Raw genomic sequence first — 15,854 nt, forward strand, 5'->3', positions numbered from 1 at the left:
CTCCAGCTGAGTTTCAAAAGAGATTTGAAAGCACCTTTGTCAAAACAACAATGGCAGCGGTGTGCAATTCAGATTTTCGATGTTTTGATTTGGATCCAAATCAAAACACCCCCAATTCGTTTTTGGGTTCTGAGTGAGGAATCTTTGGTAGCAAATGAGAGTGGATTCATGGTTTATATTAAAAATCTCATTTGCTACCAGAGAATCTACACTCAGAACACCTCAGAAACAACAGAATCCTGTACCCCATGGGTTAGAAACCCATGGGGGTGGTTGGCACCCTATGTGCACTACACCACCACTTGCTCTGGGCCACCCCAGCACCCCCCAAGTGCACTTATGGGGCTGCTGAACGCTCCATTATAACTTATTATGAGGAAAAACCTTAAAGACGCATAAACTTCAACAATTAACCAAAAATCAGCCCTCTGCCCAAATCCTTTGAAAAAATTCAGGTAGCTTCCCTGCCCCTAACCGGCACTACCACCAACCCCACACCACTCTAGGCCACCCCTTTCCCCCCGACGTGAAGCGATACACCCTTCATTGTATCTAATGGGGAAAAACCTTAAAGACACGTAAACTTCAACAATTAACCAAAAATCTGCCCTCTGCCCAAATCCTTTGAAAAAATCCAGGTAGCTTCCCTGCTCCTAACCGGCACTACCACCAACCCCACACTGCTCTAGGCCACCCCTTTCCCCCCGACATGAAGCGATACACCCTTCATTATATCTAATGGGGGGAAACCTTAAAGACACATAAACTTCAAAAATTCACCAAAAATCACCCCTTTGCCCAATTCCTTTCAAATAATTCAGGTAGCTTCCTTGCCCACCCTAGGAACTACCACCCACCACAATCCACTCTATGACACCCCTTTCCCCCCGACGTGAAGCTATACATTTGCTGGAACCTCCATGCTTCTTTATGGAGAAAAACCTTAAAGACGTGTAAACTTCAAAAATCACTTAAAAATCACCCCTTTGCCCAATTCCTTTCAAATAATTCAGGTAGCTTCCTTGCCCACCCTAGGAACTACCAGCCACCACACTGCACTCTACAACACCCCTTTCCCCCCAACGTGAAGCTATACATTTGCTGCAATCCTCATTATTCTCTATGAGGAATTCAAAAAAACTTTAACAATTACCAATAATCAGAGGAGTGTCCAATTGCCTTGGGATTTTTTGGGTGGTAGGCACCCCTATCTGTCTACCACCCACCCCGCTTTTGTGCCCCTAGGTGCTCCACAATAGGGGATATGGACTGGTTCGGGTCCCATTATATCCTATGATAAAAACATAAAAATATTTTTCAAAAATTCATAAAAAATCATGAGTGTCCAATTGCTTTGGGGTTTGGGTGACAGGTACCCCTGGGTGCCAGCTACCATCCTACCAATTTTCAGGGGTCTGAACTGGTCCAAACCAGCCGAACTGGTTCAAAACAAACCACCCCCGGTTCGGTTTGAATCCGAACCGAACCGGGGGTGGTTCGGATCGGATCTGAACCGCCAAACCAGAACTGATTCAGATCCGAACCGGTTTGGATCCGAACCAGTTCGCACATCCCTAAGCTACTGGCTGCCTTCAAGACTCTGCAGTCTTTTAGAAACAACATCATGTACGTGATCCAGATACAAATAGACAATACCACTTTGATTGCATGCATAAACAACCAAGGGGAAACCATATCAAAGCTACTGTGTCAACTCAGTCTACAGATGTGGAACTGGTGCATCTCATGAAAGATTCATATGATTGCCATCCACACAAAGGGGGAGGACAAGACATTAGCATACACATTGAGCAGGAGTCATGTGCTCCAACAACACGAATGGGAAATGAACCCCTTACTCCTGGAAGAGCTGTTCGCATGTTGGGGGACACCAATAATGGACCTATTTGGAACCAACTAGAACAAGAAATGTGGGCAGTATTGTTCCAGAATGGGACTAGGAGGCCGCTCCAAGGGTGATGCATTCTAGTTTCAGTGGACTCAGAGTACATTTTATTTGTATCTGCCGTATCCCCTGCTGAACAGGGTGGTAGCCAAGGTACTACAGGAGAAGACCAGAGGAATTCTAATAACCCCCTGGTGGCCAAGACAGCCATGGTTCCCGCAGCTACTCAGACTGTCTGGCCAGAACCACAGGTGACTACCACAGCAACCAGACCAGATAAGTCCAGAGTAAGGTCAGCTGCTGCACCCAAACCTAGCCACACTAAATCTTACAGCATGGAGGATAGGTTACTGAGAAAAATCTTACTGAATAACAGAAAGGCTTCCACCAGGAGAAATTATCAGGCCACATGGAAGAGGTTTTGCAACTATGCAAAGTCAAAGCACTTTATGCCCAAGGAGACAACACTAAGGAAACTGTTGCTATATCTTACATCCTTGAAAACACAGGGACTCACAAATGTCTCCATTAGGGTGCATATGGCAGCAATTTTGGCACACCACAGTGGATGGGATGGGAAAACAGTGTTCCCCCACCCTAGATGCAAGGTATTCATGAAAGGCATAAATAATACGTACCCACCAGTACAACAGCCCATGGACAAATGGGGTCTGTCTCTTGTGCTTTGCATGTTAATGGAAAAACCTTTTGAGCCAATGGCAACTGCTGCTATGAAATTAGTGGCACTGAAGACAGTATTCCTGGTGGAAATAATGAGTGTGAAACACGTAAGCAAGTTTCTAGCACTTCATATTGACAAACCATATACAAAATTTTATCCAGATAAGGTTGTGATGTGCTTGGATCCAGACTTCAGACCAAAGATAGTCTTGGACTTTCATTTGAACCAAGATATAGTTCTGTTGACCTTTTTCAGGAATGCATCCTCGCCGTTGGAGCATGCAATGCATTCTCTGGGTGAGTGTACGGCGGTGCTGTTCTATTTAAAAAGAACACAGAGGATTAGGAAAACAAAACATCTATTTGTCTGCGTGAGTGGCCAACGAAAAGGCGAAATGGCGTCATGCCAACAAGTATCACATTGGCTAGTGGAGGCAATAATGATGGCTTATGAACTGCAAAAAGTGACACCACCAAGATCGGTGAAGGCCCATTCAACAAGGGCATATGCAACATCAGCAGCACATTTGTCTGGCGTGAGGTTCAAGGACATCTGCATGACTGCTTTCTGGGTATCAGACCAAACATTTGTCAAGCGTTACGCTTTAGACTTTCATTCTGCAGCGGCAGCTGAGTTCGGAAGGGCAGTACTGAAAAGGGTGTTGCAATAGCTTGCAGCTCCCACCTCCTCAAGGGAAGCTTGTAATCGACCCTTTTGTTTATGACTGTCGTGAAATCACTATCCAGATAAACAGGTTGCTTACCTGTAACAGATGATCTGGTAGTGATCTCACGACATTCATAAAACCCGCCCAGCCATCCCCATTGCAGAGTGCAAGCAATACGATCTGTGTATTCCGAGATGCTTACAGGAAAATAACATCAGTTGGCCAACAAGAAACTGAAAAATGGATGCCTAACTGCCGATATACTGCAGGGCACGCTCAGGAGGCGGTTGGGGGCGTCCCGAGGAGCTAATGAATTTTACCCAAAGTTGGTCTGCACAGCTGCAGAACCCATTGTTTAGTAATGTTGTGTGAGATCACTATCAGATCATCTGTTACAGGTAAACAACCTGATTTTTCTTTTATTAAGAATAATAGAAATAGCACACCCACTTCTGTAGTTTATTTATTTATCATAATTTATATACCACCTGATATGTGTATCTCTAGGCGGTGTACACAATTTAAAACACAAATATAAAACAGAGTAAAAACAATTAAAACAATTTCACAGAATAAATAAGTTAAAACCATTTTATAGGATAAAAACAATTATACAATTGAAAATTAATTTCAGTTAGAAGCCTGAGAAAACAGGTACATCTTGAGGATCTTCCTAAAAGCAATAAGATGGAGATGCTCTTTGGTGACAGGGAACATATACCAAGCCCCAGGGCAGCTACAGGGAAGGCCTAGTCCCTTGTTGCCACCAAATGAGCTGGTGGCAACCATAACTGGACCTTGCCAGGTGATCTTCATAGGCGGCAGGGTTCGTGACAAAGAAGGCTGTCTCTTCAGTACTCTGGACCCAATTCATTGAGGGCTTTCTAGGTAATAACGAACACTTGGTGTTTTGCTCAGAAATATATTGGCAGCCAATGCAGTTCTTTAAAAATAGATGTTATATGATCCCTTTGGTTGTCCCAGAGACCAGTATGGCTTCCACATTCTGTACTAATTGTAGTTTCCGGACTATGTACAAAGGCAGCCCCATATTTGCCATATTAAATATACTTATATTAAAATATTGCCTGACTTATAATAAATGTTATGTGGGGTTGCCCCCGCCCTGAATGTTAGAGGGAGGAAGCCACTGGAGGCCTGATATAATTTTAACATTAAAGTCTATAACTTTTATTAAGGCAAGGGTTGCACAAAAGTAAATATATTCAGCATTGTCAGCAGTTACAAATAATAATAAAGATGGCAAAAGTCGTAGTAGCAGCAACAAAGACAAATATCACATTTCAATAACAAGATTTAATGATGTACCTCATCCACTCACACATTTATATTTATTCTAACTTTGGAGCTGGCCAGACTCCAATAATTAGTTGGTGCTTGGGCTTGGTCAGGACAGAGAAACATGGTGCATGCACGTCGTGGATCCAGATGGAGGCTTCTCCACTTTAGCTCTCCCAAAGGGTCTCCTTTATAGCCAAACTTCAAAGGAGGCATCTTTCTGGCATACTCTTCTCCTGATCACCCCATTTCTGGAGATTGTGGCAAAAGACCCACTTACTCAGCTTTTTGGAAAGTCCCCGAGGTTTCATCTGGGTCAGGTTGATCCCACAAGGTCAGGCTTTGCTGCCTGACATCTCAGGAGTCTCTTAGGACATGTATCTTTCTAGTAACTTGCTATTTCCCTGACTATATCATGTCTACTCTTTCCACACATGCACACAATTGATCAATAGCAAAAGTAAACATTAGGCTACTATAACATCTAAGTTGAACTGTGTCATGTTTGAACAAACAATTGATGTGGCATCTGGATTTCAGCAAAACTCATACCTCTGATTTTTGAAGATTAAAGAAAATATTTTCCATGACTGTTACTGGGATACGGATTTTCTAACCCCCTCTAAGCACAACATTTGCACACCCTTGCCACTACATCCTTCCTTTCCAGCATGCACCAGCTTGTGACTTTAGTCACCATTAGAAGCTGACTGCTGCTGTACCAAGAGTGGGAATATTAATCTACTTTTTGAAAAACAAAGTACAGAACTCCAAAGATGCTATTTTGTTTCTCACTACTTGCTGAACTTATGCTTTAATTTTATTTAATGTTATTTAATTTGTTGAATGCTGTGTGCTCTCCTTCTGCAGCACTGGGGTGTCATTTCCCCTGACATTTTGTAAAAGGCCTGAACAACAATCTAGGTTTTTGTGCTTCTAATTGCTGTCAAGTTGCAGCTGATTTCATAACGGAAAAGCTCCCATTTACTGTCAGTTAAAGAGTAAATTGAAATAATATACAAGATTTTCAACTCTGGGACTTGGAGTGAGGTATTCAGGAAGTGCTAGTCAGGTGGGACAATCGGAGCTAAACAGAGGTTTGCCCCACTTTTGTGGCAGGAGAGTATTAATGGTGTTCGGCTGGAGGGTCAATTGGGGTGAGAAGGGCAAAGGAGCAGCTCTTCGGGGGTTTTGCGGCTCAGAGGGCTGGGAATGGCCCACACTCGCTGTGGCTCGACTCAGCAACTCAGAGTTTGGCAGTTGGAGTTGGAGTGGGTCGGGTTGCCCTCCCCCTCAGTCAGGGAAAGCCTCATGGAGAGAGGAAGTCAGGACCCGGCACCTGACAGAATCAGTACCTGGCCCTTCGCCCTGGTGTGGGATGGCCCTCCCCAGGAGGCGGTCCCACACAGGAGTACCACCCGCACTCTGGCTAGTTAGGTACCTCGTTGCAAGTCTTATTCTGCTGTACATTAATAAAGTGGCCCTATTTTACTCCAACTAAGTGTGTCCTATCTTCACTGGGGCTGGGGGTGCAAAGATCAGACAAGCTATTCAGTGAAATACTCCACAAAGAATTTTAGAAAGATCCTGGGATGGGGCAGCTAAGGCAGAAAGTTGCAGCATCTCAGGATGCAGACTTTGGCCTCTCTGATGTAATCTGTTGCTGACTTCTCAATTTCATCCAGTGCTCAACCTGCATATTTATGTAAATAAACCAAATGTTAGAAAGACACCATAAGTCTGGAGTGACCTTCCTTTCAATGGAAACCAGAATCCAAGGCATGTAGTAAACTGCTGGAACACTTCACCACTTGAGAAGTGGAATAACCAAGGCAACACAATCATATAAATACTGATGGGCAGAAGTCCTCTGGATCTTCTTGTAATTAGCCCACATGGAGAATTCTCAGAAAAAGCCCAAGGTCTTTTCTGAGGGAAGACTCAGGGAAACTGTTCTGAGGGAAGACCCATGACAGAGAGCATGCTCAAGGGTGTCTATTTCTGATGAAAGAAATGGAAACCGCAAATTGTCATGCATTCCAGCGGGAATGGACTTGCTCATGAGCATCCGGGTCTTAAAAATGAAGTCTACAGGACTTCTGTGGTTGTTAGCCAGCCTTCCCTGCCATCAGTTCCCCCACCCTTAGTAAGAGCAAGGCTGCTTGGGAAAGAGAGGGAAATTTAAAAAATGAGAGGGGAGGGGACGATGTGATCTTGGTTCACAATGAGTTCAGGAGGCCAAACCACCGAGTTTGCCATTGAAAGCTCCCAGCCCCCATTAAGAATTTCAAATGCATCACTAAAATAATGATATTTTTATTTTGCAATAGGTACTGGCAGAAGTAACTGTAAGTGCTGAGGCTTCAGCCAAAGTGAAAAATGAAGTACAAGGTGTAAAAGACAAAGCACAAAAGATTGTAGATGAAATTGATTCAGAAAAAGTGGTAGCAGAAGCAAAACTAGAAGCAGCAAGACCAGCACTGGAAGAAGCAGAAGCTGCTTTGAATGTGAGTGATATTTCCCCCCCTATTCAGCAGTTCTCTGAAAGCCATTATAAGTGAAGAAAGCATCACACTAAGGAAATGAACTGTTTAATGTAGATAATGTACCATTTCCTTTCTGGCTGTGTTGTAAGCACATCATGTAAATTCTGCTTCCCTTTGAAGGGGACATTGTATTGGGAAAAGATGCTGGATGGATGAAGAACAAGCTGATCAGAATGGACAATGACAATCAATGGGATGGACATTCACATCATTTGAGCATGTAGTGGTATAGAGAGTGGTAGTAAAAATTTAACATAATGAACTTGAACCCTCATAAGCAGCATGACAGATAGTGTAGTAGATTCAGAGGATATTATGGGTGCATTTGTTGAGGAAAGGAGCTATAAGCCATAATCGCCCCTTCAGCTAAGATCTAACTTTCAAACTAACAATCTCCAAATACTCTAAACAGTCAACAAAACCGCCAACAGCCAGTCATGAAGGTAGAAAGCCAGCAGGGGAGGGGGCAGTGTATTGCAGAGTGTTGCATGTATGACTGTCTGCTTGATGGGCAGTAGTCGTGGGTATGTGCTCAGTGCAAGGAGCTCCCAGCTCTCAGGGAACAAGTTTGTTCCCTCAAAGCCAAGGCAGCTGATCTGGAGAAGTGCAGAGAGCTACGTGGACAAGACCTTCCAGGATGTGATAGAGGCATCCCACTCCCAGGCTGATGGCTCTTCTGCAGTCATGGAGAATGGCAGTCTTGGGGAAGGAGGACATCATTCCGAGGAAGAGGGAAATGATCCCTTAGAAGGGACACCTTCCATGGATGATGAGCCCATATCCTTTTGCACAGGGGATACTCCTCCAAGGGGAAGGAGTAGTGGGCAATTAGATAATTTGGGGTATAGAGAGATGGGTCTGTGACTCACATGTAGACCACACGGTGACTTGTCTGCCTGTTGCAAAGGTTGCAGATGTCACATGGTGTCTAGATAGGCTGTTAGGAAGTGCTAGGCAGAAGCTCATAAACTAATGCCAGAAGCCCCCGAGCCAAGATGGGCAAGCTGGAGTTCTTGGTTGCTAAAGAAAACATAGATATAGTGGCAAACGGAAACCTGGTGGAATAGTGAGAGCCAGTGGGACACTTATTCCTAGATATAAACTCTATAGAAAGAACAGGGAGGGGTGAATAGGGGGTGGAGGAGCTCTGTATGTCAAAGAAGGAATAGAATCTAACAAGCTAGAAAACCTAGGAAGACCAGAGTCCACCATGGAAACTCTGTAGGTGACAATACAAGGCCTGAAAGGAAATACTACTCAGAACATGCTCTAGCCCTCCTGATCAAAACATTGACAGTGACTAGGAGATGCAGAAGGATATCAGGGAGGCATCAAAGAGAGACAGAGATGTAATTATGGGTGACTTTGATTGCCCAAACATAGACTCAGTAAATTGACATTCAGGAAATGACAAAGATAGCAGATTTCTAGATATGCTGAATGACTGTGCCCTAGAACAGTTGGTCATGGAACCAGCCAGAGAGAAGGTGACGTTGGACTTAATCCTGAGTGGTGCACAGGACCTGGTGTGAAATGTCAGTATCGTGGAATCTATAGGGAACAATGGCCATAGTGTGATCAAATTCAACATACATGTGAGGGGAGAATTGCCAAGAAAGTCTAAAATAGACACTTTGAACTTCAGAAGAGGAAACTTCTCTAAAATGAGGAGTTTGGTGGGGGGAAAAACTGAAAGGGAAAATCAAGAGAATCACTTCGCTCGAGAATGCATGGAGTTTATTTAAAACCACAATAATAGAAGCCCAAATAGAATGTATACAAAAAAGGAGGAAAGGTATCACCAAGTCCAGGAGGATGCCAGCATGGCTGATAAGTAAAAGCAAGGAAGCTATAAAGGGGAAGAAGAATTCCTTCAAAATTTGGAAGGCCTGTCCAAATTAAGAGAACAGAAAGGAACAGAAACTCTGGCAAAAGAAATGCAAGTTGATAGTAAGGGAGGCGAAAAGAGAGTTTGAGGAACATTTAGCTAAAAGCATCAAGGGGAATAACAAAAACTTCTTTAAATACATCAGATGCAGGAAACCTGCCAGGGAGCCAATTGGTCTGTTTGATGATGGAATGAAAGGGATTATTAAGGAGGTCATGGAGATTGCAGAGAAGCTAAATTAATCCTTTGCATCTGTCTTCATGGCAAAGGATACTGAGTGTATACCTGTGCCTGAACCAAGCTTCTCAAGGACAGAGGCTAAAGAACTAAGTCAGAGGTGGACTGGAAAAATTAAAAATTAACAAATCACCAGGACCAGATGACATCCACCCGAGAGTCCTTAAAGAACTCAATTGTGAAATTGCCAATCTCCCTGCAAAAACATGTAACTTATCCATACAATCAGGCGCTGTACAAGAAGACTGGAAAGTAGCCAATGTAACACCAATTTTCAAAAAGAGATCCAGGGGCCAGTTAGCTTAATGTCTGTGCCAGGCAAATTGATCGAAAGCATTCTTAAAGATACAATTTTTAAGCATATAGAAGAACGGGACCTGTTGAAAGAAAACCAACATGACTTTTGCAAAGGTAAATCTTGCCTCACCAACCTTTTGGAGTTCTTTGAGAGTATCAACAGGTGTGTGGTGACACAAATGGCCTCTGCACATGTGCAGAGGTCATGAAGGTGGTGTTTGGGAGGCTGGTGGTGGCTTGGAGGAGCCGCCGCCACCACTCCACGCTGCCTCTGATGCTTCACCAACTCCGCCTAGCCACCTATGACACCTATCTTGCAGCCTCCGCTAAAGGTACGGAGGCTACTTTCTCTCACTATCCCCCGGTGCCTTTTTAGGGAGGCTTAGGGATGCCCCTTTTACTTGTAAAGGGGAATCCTCAAGGATTGCTCTTTACAAGTATAGCAAGCCGGTCCACATGCCTGTTCAGCTAGGTCGAGGGTTGAGTCGAGTCTGGTTCAACCAAACCCAGAACTGGTCTAGATTCTAACCGAACCGGCCAAACCAGTTCCATGCACATCCCTACTGCCAGTATCCCCTCAAAATCTTTAGTGAGACTCAGGATAGCTGTTCTTTTTGAAAATATCTTTCTGACTTTGTTTAATATTTGATATGACAATGCTAGGATATTTGTTGAACATGAAGTTGATTTGAAATATTTTTTATCTGCTGTCTGTTGTTTATTTCACACTATTTTCCAAATGTTACTTCTTTGTTTGATAGACTACATCTTATTTCAAAAACTCTGTGCATCTAATTGTAAAATCATCAAATGTTATCTGAGTTTCATTAAGAACATGTCTATGGAAGTTTAAGGAAATGTCATTTCACTTTAGCCTAATAAAACCATGTTTGTCCCATTGAAATGTCTGAACTCTGTCTCCTGCTAGAACTTGACTTTTGCATTAGTCCTAGTATAATCTATTTCTTAAAGAAATGTGATAAGTTAAATGGAGGGTGGTGATATTTTCTAGTGTTCATGAACTTTCAGTCAATACATTAAATTATTATTTTTTTCTTTTCCAGACTATCAAACCAGCAGACATTGCAACAGTTCGAAAACTTGCTAAGCCACCTCATTTGATCATGAGAATCATGGATTGTTGCCTGTTGCTGTTTCAAAAGAAAATTGATCCAGTTACCATGGATCCAGAAAGGCCTTGCTTGAAACCATCTTGGAGCGAGTCCTTAAAAGTAAATAACATTTCCACTTGCTTTTAACATTGAAAAAATATATGGGGTTTTCCTAATTTTTATTATTTTCCCTAACTACTGTACTGAAATGTGATCCTACCTAGGGAAGGGGCCAAAGACCTTATCAGGAGTGGAAGTGTTAAGCAGGAGGGGTGTAGGTGTGTGTTCTTTTTTGTTCTGGAGACTTGCAGTTGAAGCAGAGTTAAAACAATAAAGAAGCTGTTGCTATTTCAACGGAGTCTTCACATCATTACTTTTTTTATTCCTATCAAGAACAACTGCAGATTGTTGTTGTGTATCAACCACTATTCTGAGGTTCATTGGCCCTTTAAAGTAAACTCTCAAAGAGGGCTGAGCAAAAGAAGGTGCTTCCAGCTGCCTCCTCTCCTTACACCCTGCCCCCTTGAAAGCTGCATTGGTTGAATTGGTGGCTCCTAGTTCCCAATTTGATGCCTGCAGGTTTTTAAGGGGGTGACAGGAGGCACTGCCAGAAGCCTCCTCTCATTAGTCAATTACCCATTTAGAGCAGTGGCATAGCCACCATTGTGCGGATGGGTTCAAAGAACCTGGGCCGCCAGTGGTAGGGGCTGCTGAAGTCCCCAAGAGTGTGTGACTCTGGCTCTGGAAGAGCCCCAAAAGAAAATTCCTCCGCCCATGCCCGGGCTACTAAGAGCTTTGAGCGAGCATGTGCCCATCCTTTTCAGGCAGCGTTTGCTGCCTGAAAGTATCTATTCCTCCTTTTCTCCCTCCAGAGAGGGAGAGAAAGGGGAATAGATGCTTTTAGGCAGCAAGCGCTGCCTGAAATGATAGGGAATGGCTCACTTGGGCTCTACGGAGCTCGAGGCCACGCCCCCTTTGTGCATGACATCATGTGCAAAGGGGCCACTCCTTTTTGAGAAGGGAGAATAGATGCTTTCAGGCAGAAAACACTGCCTGAAAAGGATGGGCAAGTGCTCGCTTGTGGGTAGGGAGGGGGATTTCTCTTGGGGCTCAGGCACGCCCCATGTGCATGATGTCATGCATAAGGGATGTCATCAGAGGGGCCGCCAGGTGGCAGCCTGATTTAGAGGCTGCAAGCATTGGATGAGGTGAAGCTTCTGATCTGACCTTTGCAGGCTTTGAAAAGGGCACAGGGCAAGAGAAGTAGCTTCCGGTGGTCTCCTCTCTGCCTCACAATGCCTTTATTTTCTCCTCCCAAGATAAAGATCATGACAGAGAAACAGCCTATGGTATTCATGTGTCGAGGGCCCTGAGAAAGTTCAAGCTGGCACTGGCTGAAGTAAAAAAATGTGAAATATTAAAGGAAGTGAGACTGGATAAGGGATAGGGAGTGGCAGACGGGGTATAAAAATGAGTTAGGACCCAACACCCGTCGGAGACAGTAGTTACATACTATGCATAATATGGCCTGACATCAGAGATGTATATTTTAGAATGGTTGATTCATACACATGCTCAATTATATGTCTGTACTGTTTATTAATTGAATTTGTATGCTTCCCTTTATCCTGGGAGCTTACAGTAATACATGGCTTTCCCAGATAGGAAGGCCCAGGCCATTCAGGAAGGCCCAGACCATTTTATTTTATTTTATTTTATTTTATTAAAAGTGTATTATACTTTCCACAAAAATATTCCAAGGTGGCTTACATAATCTAAAATACAAATAGAAATAGAAAAAAAGAACAGCTCAGGATAAAAAACATCATCCAGAGAGAGTTAAAACCACTTAGAGACAATTTGTTCAACAATGATAGGAAGAAATGCCTGCCAGAAAACAAATGCTGGAAAGTTATCAGAGAGGGACACAATTTGGATCTCCCGAGAAAGGAACCTTCATAAAGAGGCAGCCACCAAATAGAAAGTACAGCTGGAAATAAATGTTCAGATAGAAGAGAAGTAATGCTTTCAGATTATTTCCTGCTTGTGGTGGGTGCATATGTGTGTTCCTATTTTCTGCAAGATGAATACATTTAAAAATAGATAATAAGAACCATGAATGGAATTACACTTATGAACCAGAGCTTTCCCATCCTCACCTTACTGTTGCATCACATTTGCCTCCCCACAAAATGTATGAGACAGCCAAAAAACTGCCTAGAAATTACCTGTACACAGAATATGTTCATCAGGGCTTCTAAGTTTTTATTATCCTATTAAGGGGACATAAGTGACTCTTAAGGACCAGCTCCTACTGGTCAGTAGCTTCATCCTATTTTTTTCATAGAATTTTAAAATAATTGAATTAAAGAAGAAATATAATATAAATACAAATATAAAGTTGTTTATAGAAAATAGTGACAACTGATGGAAAAAAGTATTGTGTCTAAATATGCCTTTTGGGGTATTTTTGCAGCTAATGAGTGGACCATTTCTGCAGAGCCTCCAGCAGTTTGCCAAAGATTCAATCAATGAAGAGATGGTAGAATTACTGCAGCCTTATTTTCAAATGGAGGATTATACTTTAGAGAATGGCAAAAAGGTCTGTGGTAATGTGGCAGGACTCCTTTCTTGGACACAGGCCATGGCAACGTTTTATGGTATAAACAGAGAGGTGTTGCCTCTTAAGGTAAATAACACTTGGTTTCAAATGTATTTCTAGTTACTGAGAGGAAAAAATATTATGTAATCAGAGGCGCTCTTATCCCCGGAACTTGGGGCTCTAGTCCGTGCCCTCACAACGGAGGGGGGCCTCCTCAAGTGGCCTGCTACCACCCTATGCCTGCTCTGATGAACTTCGCCATTTTTGCTACCGCGGTGGGCACAGCATCTGGTGGGCCTGCTCCTTAGCAGCTGCCTGCCTCCTGCCAGGCCCTCTTCAAATGCTCAGAGGCCTGCTGCTTGCTTTGGCTAACCAGCGCTTTTGGCCTCCTGGACTGAGGCACTCCAAATGGCCGGCCCTGTTCATGGCCTGGAGCACCTGCTGCACCCCCCTCCTCCATAGCCAGGTCGGTGGGGATGCTCTGGATGCGTAGGCCCAGGCAGGCAGCATCTAGCTCTCCCTCCAGCTCGGTCACCGTGGCTGCCCAGTGTGCCACCAGCATGAGCCTGGTGCCAGCCATGGGGCCACCAACTGGGCCAGTGCCTGGCCAAGTGTTCCCCCGGCTCCGCCATCATCTCCACAGAGGACCAGCAGCAACAGCAGGCAGACTGAGCAGACTGCGATGATGCCGTCACCACTACTGCAGCCGCATCACTGGGGAGGAAAAGGGCAGGCGCAGGCAGGAGGAGGCAGAAAAGAGTGCAGGAGAGCCAGCTGGGTGAACATTTTCTTTACAAATGTTTAAGGAGGGGCCTCGCTGCGGGGGGGGCGGGTTTCACAGCGGCAGGGGGGATCTGAAGCTCTTCAGGTCCAGGGTCGAAAATTACCTAGGTGTGTCACTGTGTGTAATATTGATATTGTGTAATTCTGTTGCAGAACCTTCCCTACCCCCCACCATGTATTAAGTAGTAGGTATAATGAGACTAAAGCTGTTCAATCCCCCTCTCCTCATGATTTTACTAATCTTATAACTCCTCTTGAAATTTCATTTGTTTTACCCAGTCAGACCCCTCCATATTCATGCTGAATTGTAGGGATATGTGAGCTAGCTTGATTTGTACCATGGTTCAAATCTAGCAGGCCTGCTTCGGTCAGTCCGAGTTCTAACCAGACTGGCCCCAGTTCTAAAGACCAGTTCATGGGCTGCTTTGGGGGTGGCAAGAGAAAGTGGCCTCTCCACCCTCCCCAGTGCCTTTAGGATAGGGATTAGGGATGGCCTCTTTACTTGTAAAGGGAAATCTTCCAGGATTCCCTTTTACAAGTATCCCCAAACCAACTTGCAAACCAATTCAGCCTGGTTCAGTGGCCGAAGCCAGACCAGACCTGGTTCAGCTGAAGCTGGACTAGGCTGGTTCAGTTTGAATCCAGTCTGGATTCGAACCAAACCGGCCAAACAGCCAGCTCACACATCCCTTCCTAATTGTGCTTTAGTCAAAATGTGGCCTTAATCTAGTTAGTATTCGTTTGTTTTTTATTCTTCTGTTTTTAATCACTAAACAAATTAGAAAAGCTTATATGCAATTGTAGAAGATACAATACAGTTCTGTAAAATGATTGCCTCATTTTTCATTTTAGACTAACTTGGCAAAACAAGAAGGACGTTTGAAAATAGCTAACGGAGAATTAGCAAAGGCTCAGGAACTATTAGATGAGAAGCAAGCAGAACTGGATAAAGTGCAAGCAAAATTTGATGCAGCTATGATGGAAAAGATGGTAAGAAGGAAGGTCACATTGTAAACTAGAACAGCAGTCCTATGAGGACTTAGGGTCCCCCCCCCAGAATAAGGTTAAGTTCAACTTTTCTTGACTAAGAAAGCAATTTTTATGCTGATTCCCTAGTTAATTACTGAATTGTCTTGAATTTTTTCCCATTTGAGGTAAGTTTGCCAAAAGGGTGGTTGCCTTGCTTCAAATACACTTTGCCCACTTTTGAATTCTTGGATTCATGCCAATCAAGTTTGTGTCATGGGTAGGATACTAAAATGTTGCTTGAGGCCTCATTGACAACCTATACAGAGATCTAGAGAGGAGGCTATTCTAGTTTCTGCGAAGTCAGAAAACAGCAGTTGCTAACATCACTTTACATCAATCAACCTGCTGAAAATTCCAAACTTGGCAAGCATTATTTATGCCATAATGACCTTGATAACACATATATTTTCCAGATAAATGTTTATCATTTGTTATAAAGTAATATTGCTACCAGGATAATAACTTGACGAGTATGATTTGATATATCATTTCCACATTTTAGGACCTCTTGAATGATGCAGAAATGTGTAGGAGAAAGATGCAAGCAGCCTCTGCACTTATAGATGGCTTGAGTGGAGAAAGAATTAGATGGACTCAGCAAAGTAGAGAGTTCCGAGCCCAGATAAATAGGTAATGTATATGAGATAAAAAGGAAGAATTAATCTGTAATTCTGCTATATAGGAAAGCACCTATAGGAAAGCAACCATTTATGAAAATATAGGGAGATATTGTTCTGCAAGCCACACTCTTAGTCCCCACTGAAGTCAGTTGCTTGTACTGAAAACCTGGATCTTATTTTAGTGTT

At 43.5% G+C, this 15,854-nt stretch overlaps 1 protein-coding gene across 2 annotated transcripts in view; it reads left to right on the top strand.

Moving 5' to 3' along the window:
* Positions 1-15,854, top strand: part of DNAH8 (dynein axonemal heavy chain 8) — a 390,116-nt gene that overhangs the window by 303,051 nt on the left and 71,211 nt on the right. For both annotated transcript variants that reach the window (XM_053305243.1, XM_053305251.1), the window contains 5 exons: positions 6,885-7,061; positions 10,587-10,754; positions 13,111-13,323; positions 14,872-15,009; positions 15,551-15,678. In XM_053305243.1, the coding sequence (XP_053161218.1) occupies positions 6,885-7,061; positions 10,587-10,754; positions 13,111-13,323; positions 14,872-15,009; positions 15,551-15,678 (824 nt within the window). The remainder of the gene's footprint in view (positions 1-6,884; positions 7,062-10,586; positions 10,755-13,110; positions 13,324-14,871; positions 15,010-15,550; positions 15,679-15,854) is intronic.

Source organism: Hemicordylus capensis, chromosome 1 (genome assembly GCF_027244095.1).
Source record: "Hemicordylus capensis ecotype Gifberg chromosome 1, rHemCap1.1.pri, whole genome shotgun sequence".
Classification (NCBI taxonomy): domain Eukaryota; kingdom Metazoa; phylum Chordata; class Lepidosauria; order Squamata; family Cordylidae; genus Hemicordylus; species Hemicordylus capensis.